The sequence below is a fragment of the Anoplolepis gracilipes genome, chromosome 14 (genome assembly GCF_047496725.1).
Source record: "Anoplolepis gracilipes chromosome 14, ASM4749672v1, whole genome shotgun sequence".
Taxonomy (NCBI): Eukaryota; Metazoa; Arthropoda; class Insecta; order Hymenoptera; family Formicidae; genus Anoplolepis; species Anoplolepis gracilipes.
The window spans coordinates 2,912,908-2,925,136 of record NC_132983.1 but is presented as its reverse complement, the minus strand read 5'-3'; the positions used below and the strand labels follow the sequence as shown (position 1 = coordinate 2,925,136).

Sequence of the window (12,229 nt, the reverse complement as noted above, 5' to 3'; positions counted from 1 at the left end):
ACATAAACTTATAATATGTTAATATTACGATTGGTATAAAAATGAATTAATATGTTTTTATGCTATTTTGGCGAATTGTAGAGCTTATTTCTTCTTAAAGCTCTTATTTTTGAAATCTCTAAGTTGGAAAAAATATTTATTTATTACTGCTTATGTGAAGTACAGAATAGAAGCTCAATGCAATACAATTCTTGTATAAACTAGGCCACTATAAGTGCACACTATGCACTGTTTATTTTGTTGTAATACATTTATAAATTTATATGCTAAATATTTTCTATATATTATATACTTTGCATAAATTTTAATAAATTTTGATAAAAAAGTAATGTATAGATATAATTAACAAATGTAAACCTATAAAAATCTCATGTATATACCTATATATACATGCTCTCTTGAAGAATATTATTATTGTTTCATTTAGCGCAATAAATATTTCGACAAAATACTTTTTTATATTTCTTGATAAGTTTGATATGTTTAATCTAACAATAAGAAAAATAAGAACAAAGCATTTAATTTTTTTTAACTATACAAACATTTTTTATATTATATACATATAATAACATATAATTTATTTTATTATACACTTAATAAAAAGTCATTGAAATATTATATAAAATAAGTTCTCTCTCTCTCTCTCTCTCTCTCTATTTTATTTAAAAAAGTTGTTATTACCTAAAGTTATTTTAGCAAGAAAAATTTAGTTATATATATTCCTCATCCCTTTCCCTCTTTCTTTGTTTTTTCTCTTTATCAAAAAAATCTACATTCATAGATGAAAATATTTCAATAATTATATACATATTTATAATATGAAATAAAAAAATCATGCATAGCTAAAATAAAATATAAAATTTTTGTTCTTTATTGTTCCAAATTATTGGAGATATTCAAATACTCTATTTTTTTACCTCGTCGGTATAGACACGAATAAAACGATGAATTTGTCGATAGTCGATAAAAAAACTTAACTCTGTAATTCTAATAAGATTAATGTAGATGGTGTTAACAAACGAAAGACTTGTCTTATAAGCTTTTCACAAAAAACGCCGGGTTTCTTTCTCATCTAAATTTTACGTGCGATATATATTTGCAGACGTATGCTATATTCACTATTTTATTTTCGTTCGAATTTTCGATAGTAAATCGCAATGTAATATCCCGCTGAAATAGGAAAGATTTATATGTAGTCAACATTAGAACGTCTGTAACAAACATGGTTTAATTTTGGACGATTCACTTATTTTTTGATCACGCGTGCCAGACAGAATGCGACGATAGCTAAACTCATTAGCTTATTAATATAATTGTAGTGGGGACACTTAATCCATTCAATCGTGCTGTGCCGCATTTATTGAAACTCGGTGTCATGCGTTTCGCTGAAATTGTGTTTTCATCTGTAATTTAATTATAACCTTCTATAAAAAGTAAGCTATTAATATAAGTAGTTGATTATCGTTAGGAAAGATCGAAAATATTTAATTATTTATAATATAAAGTATTCACGATTGAATTGTTCGCGAAATGTCATCGAATACGTATGCAAATGTAGGACGTGTACAGTGACATATCTCGCTAATAAAACGTGGCGATTTTTATTATCACTCCATATACTACATACTACATGATATCACAGTATTAGACTATATGACTATTTTTGAGTGTGTGATACTTTCTAAACTTTGAAAAGTTATTTAAAAATTATAATAAAATTTTCCAGAGTGTTATGTCAAGTAGGAATAAACACAAAATATCATTTATTGTGTGATATAATGAAAAATGTGTTTGACAGTATTTTCGATTTTTTTATATTGCATATTGTTGAATAGATAACAAATGTGATTTTGTTACAGATTGCTTGTAGTCTACTAAAATCACATAATGCCTGGAAAAATTAAAGTGAAAATATTGGCGGGTCGTAATTTACCAGTCATGGATCGTTCGGGTGATACAACAGATGCATATGTGGAATTAAAGTTTGGCACTATAACATACAAGACGGATGTATGTCGAAAATCGTTGAACCCACAATGGAATTCAGAATGGTATCGATTTGAAGTTGACGATGCAGAGTTGCAGGATGAACCGTTGCAAATCAGATTAATGGATCATGATACATACTCTGCAAATGATGCGATAGGCAAAGTTTATATAAACTTAAATCCATTATTACTACCTGGCATGCTGCCTCCAGTAAAAAATATTTGGACTCTAGAAGCAGCTATGAATACTAGCGCTGGTTCGCAAGGTGATACATAAGTGATATATGTTGGATTTATCGTATATTTTGTATGTTATTTAAATATTTTCTTTTCTTTGTGTTTGCTTTTAGGATCAGTTATGACTGGATGGATACCTGTATTTGATACAATGCATGGCATACGTGGCGAAGTGAATATTATTATCAAAGTAGAATTATTCTCTGATTTTAACAAATTTAGACAATCATCATGTGGGGTACAATTCTTTTACTGTAAGCATATTTTTAACTAAATTTACATGCTTTTAAAAGGAATAATTAATAATAGATTGATTTCACAATTCATTTCTTTGTTGTATAAAATATTATTTTTTTTTTTAATTTATGATTTTATATGCACGCACACACACACACACACGTATATACATACATGATATAAGAGTAATAATAATAATATTTGAGAAATTTATAAATATATTTTAGCACCAAACATACCATATGGATATCATGCACAAATGATACATGGATTTGTTGAAGAACTTGTAGTTAGCGACGATCCTGAATACAAATGGATTGATAAAATAAGAACGCCTAGAGCATCAAACGAGGCACGACAAACTCTATTTTTTAAATTAAGTGGAGAAGTCCAAAGGAAGATTGGACTGAAAGCTTTGGATCTTGGTGGAAATGCTGTGATTGGGTACATTTCTTTTTTTTTCCCCTATAATAAAATTTTCAATTCTCTAGCTACAATTTATTATTTCAATGTTGTTCAAAAAGTTTAAGGAAACTAATTTAAGATGCTTTAATTACTCATTACTTTATTCTATAGTCTAATTTTATATCAGGTATCTGCAAAATTTTGACCTGGAAGGTGAATCCGGTATCGTTGCCAGAGGCATAGGTACAGCAGTGACGCTCGTAAAATTGCACGATGTTCTCGGTTTTCCTTGCGACAATGTCAACATTGAAGAGTGAGTACTTTTATATCTTCAACATCGGATTGATCGGACTGACGGTGCCTTGTTGTCGAATACAATTACACGTTCGATCATTACGATAAATGGTAAATTATCACGCAATTGCGTCTGGCATCGGACAAGCCAATTAATCGTCGCCAACTCGTAACAGACCGATCATAAACTTGGCGCTCATGAACAAGCTATTTCGAGAATTTCGTACAAGGAAATTTAGTAGTCCCTTCTATTTTATGGCCGAGACGTTCCATCTCTCGCCGCTAAAAATAATTTCTGACAGATAGATATGGGCGACTTGAATTTATCGAACAAATTACTTAATTTATAGAGAGGACAATTTTGTAATATTATATTTCTCTACCAATTATCTTCACTTTTGCTTTCCATCATTTTTTTTTTTTTTTTTTTTTTTGATTAGTTTAGTGTCACAAACAAGCCAAGCCAAGTTACTTAATGTTCAATGATGATACTTTGTTTGAGCTCGTATTTACTGATTTAATTTCATCTTTTTTATAAGCAAAAAATATTTCCATACTCTTTAAATTATATTTTCCTGATATAAATCAATTATTCATTTCATTGTGTTGCCTCTACTTACGCTGAACTTTCCTAGAAAGAGATTAATGGATATTTTTCTCTCTTTCCTATATCCGCATGCGTTTACGTAGGATCGCATTCGCGCTCTCCTCATGCACTAAAGCGCAAACGGGACGTTTAGATGCCGATGACAGTGGGCCGTTCATTCCCATTTCTATTCCCGTCTCGTATCCCGTACGCATACCCATGAATAAGAGTCTTCCATCTTACGCGAGGTCCTTATCATCACTAACGCGCCTAGAACGCGCAACAAGGGTAGCCGAGACTCCTGGGTGTACCGGAACGCGAAGGAAACGTGGCAAGCGCATTCCGTTTCTCCGATGCAACACTTTGAGCACCTTGAATCTAAGGATAGCTGTTTCCTCTACGGAACTTAATCGGAATTTCATCGACGAGACGACAAGATCCATACGCAAAACGCTGACGGAGGAAAACGTCACCGTCAGGAAGGAACCGTCGAGAGATAGACTCTCCAAGCAAATCAAGCATCTACGCAGTAAATTTGACTCGGTTGGTGAAGAGACTCACTCTGCCGTGCAGTCCCATTCGGACGCGGATCCGACTCGATTGTTTACTATAAATTTTAAGAGACAGAAAAACCGCAATGAAATCAAATCTAGCACGATGGCTAGCTTACTGATTGGTTCTATACGAAACATGCCTTTGGAGAATATAGAAAATGATAATCTTACCTCAATCTCACCCAGTGACGAACAGTTAATAACGAAGAACAACGATGAAGCAAGTGAAGCATATTGTAAAGAGAAGTCTCAGAAGAATACGATGTCAATCTCAGAAGATGTCAAGAGTGAAGAACAGCAACAGGAGAATGCATCGATTGACGAGACGGAGATGTCTTCTTTCGATGACGACGGTAACTCCTCGGGCGATGAATCGACGAACGACACCACCAGTTACAATATCTTGGATTCAAGATACTCTCTTGATAGCAGAGCGGCAGACTCGTCCAGCCTTCAGGAGACGATTCCCATTACCGTCCGTTCTAGCGCGGAAAGCTGCACGGATTCTACCCTGCAAATAGATTCGGATGTAGCAACGACTTGTCAATTGTCGTCGAATCTGGATTTAGCGAGCACGGAAGATATCGAAGTACGAAACGACACGATCCCTACAATTACCGTAGTTCACGAGAGCGCAGACTCGGATACGTCGATCGGACTTTCGAACGATGAAAGTTGTAATATTACAACTTTAACAATGACCGAAGATATCTTTGTTCCGGATGAGCGAGAAATCGATGACGCGAGATGTAAAGTTGATACTTCCGAAGAATTGGAGTCGCAGGAAATTGATAATTCGTTACGTGAAGCATGTCGGGTCGTTCATCTAACGAAACACGAACGAGATCTACGTCGACCGTATCCCAATGGGCAATCGGCGCAACTTGAATCCCCGTCTCCCACTGAAACGGAAGATCATATAAGCACAGATAGAGAGAGAAATAATCAGGCGATCGACTTATCTCCGGCGACCGATTTACCGCACACGACGACGAGGCGTGCTAGCGTATTGAAGGAAGAACTTCGCGCGAAGATTGTCGCCGAGAGACGGAGATGCATGCACAATCTGATCGAGCTGATCGATACAAAGATGATGGTATCCACGCGTGCGATCCGTCACGGTAAGAAAGTCGTATCCCTGAAGAGTAAGAAAAAAAAGCGCGAGAGGAAGATGCGTAAAAGAATTGCAAATACGTCGGAGAATTCGCTTGAGAAGATTCCTTCGCGCGGAGGAACACCCACGAGAAGACACACGACGTTGCGCAAACGACATCGCGGAGAGGACGTTCCTCTTCGCGTTCCTCGCGTCCGTTCGATCCCCGATTATCTCTCTTCGGACCAACAGCCGAACATCTCGATCTTCCATACTATTTCCCGTTCCTGTGGTTCCTCCCTCGTCAGTTTAACCCATGTCAGGCGCGTATCACGCGGTTCCAAACGAGCCGCTTTGCTTTCTCCAGCAGTTCCCACGTTCCACGATGCGCCCGAGATCTCTAAACAATTGTCGAAAAGCAGCCACGGCAAATCCGATACGGTATCTGTCAACGTTGGCACTCGCAAACGCACTAGCACAATCTGTAATTTAGAAAAAGCGTCATGTCACATTGATCGCATTAAGCCCACTAACACAGCTAATATAACTCACAACTCGTGTGTGTCCCGTCCTTCTCCCGATCTTAGGCAGCAAGACGAAGCGTCCATCAGTCCGTCTTATCCACTTCCGGCTGTCTCCTCGATGACCGTGAAAATGTCCCAGTCGCCGGCAACCAGGACCCTTGCCAACGTACCGCTTCATCGAAGATCGAGCGATTCCGATCTGAGTGTTACTCCCAAAGGTGAGCTCTTCTTCCAAGTAAAGAATAAGAAAATGATCTCTATTACTTTCTGATAAAAATTATATAAAACACGATTAGATCATTATTTTTGTTTGAATTTTTAGTTTTTATATACAAGAAAATTTTTATAACAATTTTTTATTCTAATACTATTGATAAACTTACTGGGATCTAGCTTTTCTTCAGTTCATCATTGAAAAAAGAAATAAAAACAGGTTGAAAAGATCACGTTGCGCTTCAGGTAACTCTCTCGGCAGCAGTGACAGATCGATGGCGGGACCCTTAAGGACACCGGCTGCGATGGTTAGATCTATGAATCAAGATACGTTGGAAATGTTAGAGTATCCGTTCATCACGATGCAACATTATCCATCAGGCTTCATATTACATATAGGTAATTAAACTTACTTATTATGCATGCTTTCAGCATCACACAATTAATCTAAAGTGCGTTCAGTTTTTTTAACATTATATATAAAATATAAATGAAAATATATGATGGAAATAGGTGGCCTAGTGAGCTCTAGATCCGTGAAATTAATCGAGAGGATAAGTAATTTAGAGGAACCGGAAGGTCGTGATGCATGGTGGACCGAAATCAGGATGGAAGTTAGATCACACGCGAGAGCGTTAGCTTGCAACGTTGTTATAGGCTACAAAGAAGAAACTAGTATATGGTAAGTCCTTTCGTTTCTAACACGTGGACAAATTTCTTACATTATCAACATGCGATTCTTTCCACAGTGACGATGTGTGCGTACTGAGTGCTTCTGGTACAGCGGCGGTCATAAATTTTCATAATTCCGGTCAGGATCCGGACGGCATCATTCTGAATAAACTCCAGCAAAGTGTACCCGCGGCTGATTCAGACCAGAAGAGTCAACAAAAGTCAACGATGGTTACGAAGGCGACGGAGAAGGTCGACAGCGACACGATTGCCGTGACTCATTCGGAACGGCCAAATGGAAAGCTGCACCGACATTCTTCCGAGAGCAACGAACACGAGAGCTCGTGCGGTCAATCACAATTACGATGCAATCTGTGCCATCTTCCTTACAGCGAGAGTAGCGTGCCATTTAGAGTTAACGTATCAAAGTGTGCCATATGCAAGCGGGCCAAAGTTCCAGATGTGATGTTCACCACTATAGAAGTGCCCGCGAATATGCCGACGACTGGAAGAGGTTGCTTCATACAGGCTACCGTGTGCAAGAGCAAGAAGGATCTGCGGGGCGAATTGAACGCGAAGGAGATATCTGATTGTCTGCCTTTCCTGGAATACGAGCTCCACAGTTTACTGTTGAATAAACTCAAGATTAAAGGCATGAACGCAATCTTCGGCCTCAAGTTGCAGGTTTCTGTAGGAGAAAGGTTTATAATCGGCATGGCGGTAGGCACTGCGATTTATCTTACAGCTTTACCGCCGCCTACCATTCCGCAAATAGCGTCTGGTAATTCATGGCACAACGAGGAGCAATTGGCGAAAATGCAAAAGTCTATTGTAGAGACGGTGAAGAAGAATAGAGAGTTTTATCATCTGAAACCAATTGGAGTCAACGTATGTGGGACTTAACCCCGTTTTCATATCAAAGAATACTAGAAATTCTTTCGTTAATTATAATCGTCGCGCGATTGTAGGAAGTGGAAAATGGAGGCGTTCCGAGTACTTCCGATACAGACGAATCAGACGAGGATTTACCGAAACTTGACCTTGGATTGGGTGGTACTCGCGACGCGTGTCTCTTGGAAGTGGACGACATCGAGGATATGGATCGGATATCGTTATTGATAGACAACAGACCGCCTGATGATTTTCACGTCGTTAATACGCAGACGATACCTGGCCTGGAAGATTTAGAAATCGTTAGAAATCTACAAATGTTTACACAGGTCTCGAGAGCTAAGATTCCTACAGGACAATTCGCGTCAATGCCATCGAAATATTTCGCAAGGTTACTTCAGGTATGATCCCTTGTCTCCAAATTTTTCATAAGAATAGTATTTTTTTTACTCTGCACAGTTGCATATATACATTTACTTGTAGTTGATAATATATTTTACAAAAAGAAATCATAAAATATTTTTTATTTAAAATGTTTCTTATATGCTTTATTCCAGTCTTTGTATTTTAAATTAAGGAGGATGGTTCCCTGCGCTCTGTGTGATATGCAGTTTAAAGTAGCATTACCTGAGCAAGACGAAATACAATTGACTGTTGTTGGTATGGCACTTGGACTGGGAGAGCCTATGAATACGAATAAATATAAAAGGAAAATTGTATGTCGTTCCCAGAGTAAAGATCAAGTCAAAAAGTCAGGTACTTTTTGGAACAATTCTTTTTGCAAATATAAACATTTTTATCTGTAATTATTATTATGATACATACATATAATTACTGCTTTTTATTGTCTAAATATCTAATGTTATTTAATTAAAATTTTTTTGAAAATTAAATTCTCTCTAAAGAGCACATTTCAAATTCGTAATTTCGTTATTTTCTCCTTATTCTGCCAGATGACAGTGATATGATATTCAGTCTAGACGAGGATCATCAAGAAAACAATGCAACATTCGACAATGCAACACGCACTTGTATAATAAATCCCACAATCTTGAATACTGCTTCTATACAAAAACCAAGACCACGCTCACCTTTACGTTTAAAATCATTTACTACTCATAGACGTAAACATGTAAGAACATTTTTTTCTTTAGAATATTTCACATATATATCCGAATTTAATAAAGAAGTTAATTATTTTGATACTTGCAATATTTGCTTTCTTAACGAAATTACTTGCTAAGCATTAATAATACAAAAATTAACATTAATTTATTACAGGTGCCTTTGAAAGGAAGATATGGAGTAGATATAACACCTTTATCTTACCTGCCAGGTGGAAGGATAGAGAGATACCAAGGCAATCTAAATTTTTTCTTCATTCGTGAAAGTACATCGATACGAGAGGTGAGTTTTATGAAGAATCATGATTTTCAGTCCCATTAGAATATTGTAAATACAACTGTTATGAGTCTGACGACAATGTTTTACAGAATGGTGGACTGAGTGGTTTTACTCACAGTTTTGTGATGGAAGTTTTAGCGATTGTTCGTGCGCACATTACGGCATTGGGAGGTAATGCTATGGTAGCGTTCTTTATGACTCAATGCGTACTTCTTCACAGCCCTCACAAAAATCAAGTTAGTACAAATATTATTTGGCTTTAATATATATCATGAAATGCTAAAGAAGTACTGTTGTATTGATAACTCACTCTCTTCCTAAAATAACAATATTATTAATTAATAATAACCAGATCAATTTGTATATTTAAAAAAGATATGATTAATATTACTATTAAATCGAACGCATCTTTCACGATTGATACGCACGCTTATCGTATATTTTGTAAAAAAAAAAAAAAATTTTTTTTCAGGGTCAATGCTTGATTAACGTAGGTGGCGATGTTGTAACAGTATCGTATTACGCGGATGAGAAGCATAGCACTACTTCAAATTGCTGACCCCAACCCCCACATTCAGCGCCGCCGTAAATGATTATACATTTGATATTTATTTGGCAATTACTTAATTATAAATGCCAATATCAACATTATTATAGGTAAGCTAATTCATTACCGAATCTTTTCCGATTCATTAAGACTTTTAATACACTGTGCAATACTTAGTTTCGTAATAGTCTTTCACTCTGCAATCAATTATTATTTATTTATTTTACCAAGCTATGGAGATAATATATATATATATATATATATATATATATATATATATATATGTATCTTATTCTCTTCTTCGTGAGTAAAGATAATACAATATAATGAAATGTGCCAAAGGCATATTAATTTCTATTATTATAGATTTTGTAATCTATAATATTGAAATTCTTTAATAATTAATTAAATACAATTTTATCGTTTCTTGTTAATCTCGTTCTCTCTTTATCTCGCATAACATGTTATAAATATATACAATATATATATCTTGTAATATATTATATGTGATATATATATCACATGAGCAATTTTTCCAGTTATACAAAACATCTTCAAAGTTTTTTAGTAATAATTCAATAAATATTCGATTATATTAAAGTGGTTTATTATTGATGATACAATCAGAAATATTTCTATATTAAATTAAACTAATAATTTTAGTTATATTTAATATCTATAAAATTTATAGAAATATATAACAAAATTACTTGTTTTTGCTGATTGAATTATAAATAACAAACTACTTAATAATTTGTATATTAATCTGTAGAAGATACTATTATTATCCTCTATTCAAAACAAACTTTTACACAACACAATAGATTTATATTTAGTTTTTATTTTTAAATAGTAATACTATGCTACAACCAATTGGATCTATAGGATATACAAAACAATTTATCTATTTTCTAAATCTAGTTTTGATCACTAGGTGCCTTTAAAATGATCCAGAACAATTTCCAGTAATTGAATAGGATATTCTTCTGCTTTGTGCAAGATATAGATCGCATTCCTCCAATTTAGAATCAATTCCAAATTTGTAAATTTAATTAAAAAATATTGTTTTAAACAGTTAAAAAATATATAAGATAATTCATTAAAAAACAAGCTACCTTAATGCGTCTGATGCTGAAAGCATGATATAAAATAAGTATTAACAAAAATTGATAATTAAAAAAAATCGGTATATACATTTGACAAGAAATATATTAACGACTTTTATAATCTCTTCAAACAACTAATCAATAATATAATGATGACGTAATGATAATGCTCAATTTGTGCGTTTTTGTTTCTTTCAATTATTACCGATATTTAATTCTGTGAAAACTTATTATATGTACATAATAAGCATGTTTTGTAAATAAGCATGTAATTAACGAGAGCATGTAGAAGAATGATAATTAAGAAATTATTTTGATGTTTGTTTAACATTAGATTCTTATAGCATAAATCGTATTTATTAAAGTTTAAAAATTGTATTTATTAAAATTATTAGGCTCGAATAAACAATGCGTTCGTCGTAATATTGATACAGTAAGACATGTCACGTTGCAACAAAATCTTGTATTTTACGTCTCGTATATCGAGATAAAAGTTTTTATCTAATCTAAATATACAAATTGTACTTTATATTTATCTCATGCTTAGTCGATGAAAAACTGATTTATAAGTCACACGAGTCGAGTGTCAAACGAAAAAATGTACATGGATGATTAATCTCTAGTCAAAGTCGTTATTTGTTTCCTCCTGTTATTAATATTAAATTATTGACAAGTTTTGTTGTTAATTATTATAAGAATTTTTATTATCCAAGAACGGTCGCGTTTTTAAAACGCGTATATTATTTTCATTCTTTATTTCATGAATTTCACAAATTTTTTAATTGTGTAATTAATTGTAGAACAATTAATTACAATAAACAAATAAATTATTTTAAGGCGGTCACGCAGTGCTCTATTCGCCTTTAATGCGTGTATTTTTGTTTCTTTGTTATTTTTGTATAAATTCCTATTGCAACATCGTACTACGATATATTTTATATGTAAAACATATTATATGAAATGAAAGAAAAGGTGAAACATGATTGTTTCGATTCATCCAGCGACCGTTCTTAGATTAAATTTTAGTCGGGATAAGTGGAAGATATTGTATGATACGCGTCACATTGAGTGAACTGTATTAGCACTAAATATAAGTAAATTGTTTTTATTTATACAAAGAATGTTCTCTTTTAATAAAGATGAGTTGTGTGAAATATTCTTTTGTTTTAATCTCTTACATCGTGTCAAAGTAGTGATATTAGAAATGTATCTCATCGTCAGCCATTCCACATTTAATAAATATTCAATCTATTATGAAAATAAGAGCAGATTGAAAAAAAAACATATGAAAATTAATATATTCCAAAAAATGTACAGTAAAATAAAAATATATTCACACACATATATATATATATATATATATATATATATATAGGATGGAACGTTCAATTTTATATCCAAGCTATTTTATTATACTTATTTCAAAGAGGCATAGATAATTGCGTGAATATATTTTTATTTTATTGTACATTTATATA

The 12,229-nt window shown here is 33.7% G+C and overlaps 1 protein-coding gene across 2 annotated transcripts; it reads left to right on the top strand.

Moving 5' to 3' along the window:
- The first annotated feature begins 1,021 nt into the window (after positions 1–1,021).
- Positions 1,022–11,916, top strand: LOC140673158 (C2 domain-containing protein 5). 2 transcript variants are annotated; one of them, XR_012048015.1, is made up of 16 exons: positions 1,022–1,433; positions 1,860–2,254; positions 2,339–2,479; positions 2,690–2,906; positions 3,055–3,180; positions 3,852–6,136; positions 6,378–6,530; positions 6,645–6,813; positions 6,881–7,691; positions 7,772–8,095; positions 8,252–8,450; positions 8,648–8,826; positions 8,976–9,101; positions 9,188–9,334; positions 9,571–9,755; positions 10,580–11,916. XR_012048015.1 is itself a non-coding variant. In XM_072905862.1 (15 exons), the coding sequence occupies exons 2-15, from the start codon at positions 1,888–1,890 to the stop codon at positions 9,655–9,657; spliced, it is 5,331 nt and encodes a 1,776-aa protein (XP_072761963.1). In that variant the 5' UTR covers positions 1,022–1,433; positions 1,860–1,887; the 3' UTR covers positions 9,658–9,879. The 2 variants fall into 2 exon arrangements, 1 of the variants encoding a protein (XP_072761963.1); XM_072905862.1 differs by lacking the exon at positions 10,580–11,916 and having other exon boundaries at positions 9,571–9,879.
- Positions 11,917–12,229: the final 313 nt, after the last annotated feature.

Bases quoted from the DNA above. Each gene is read 5' to 3' on its own strand.
- LOC140673158 (XM_072905862.1), top strand. From the start codon at position 1,888: ATGCCTGGAAAAATTAAAGTGAAAATATTGGCGGGTCGTAATTTACCA. The intron at 9,102-9,187 runs GTGAGTTTTATG...AATGTTTTACAG, and splicing joins AAAGTACATCGATACGAGAG to AATGGTGGACTGAGTGGTTT. The intron at 9,335-9,570 runs GTTAGTACAAAT...ATTTTTTTTCAG, and splicing joins ACAGCCCTCACAAAAATCAA to GGTCAATGCTTGATTAACGT.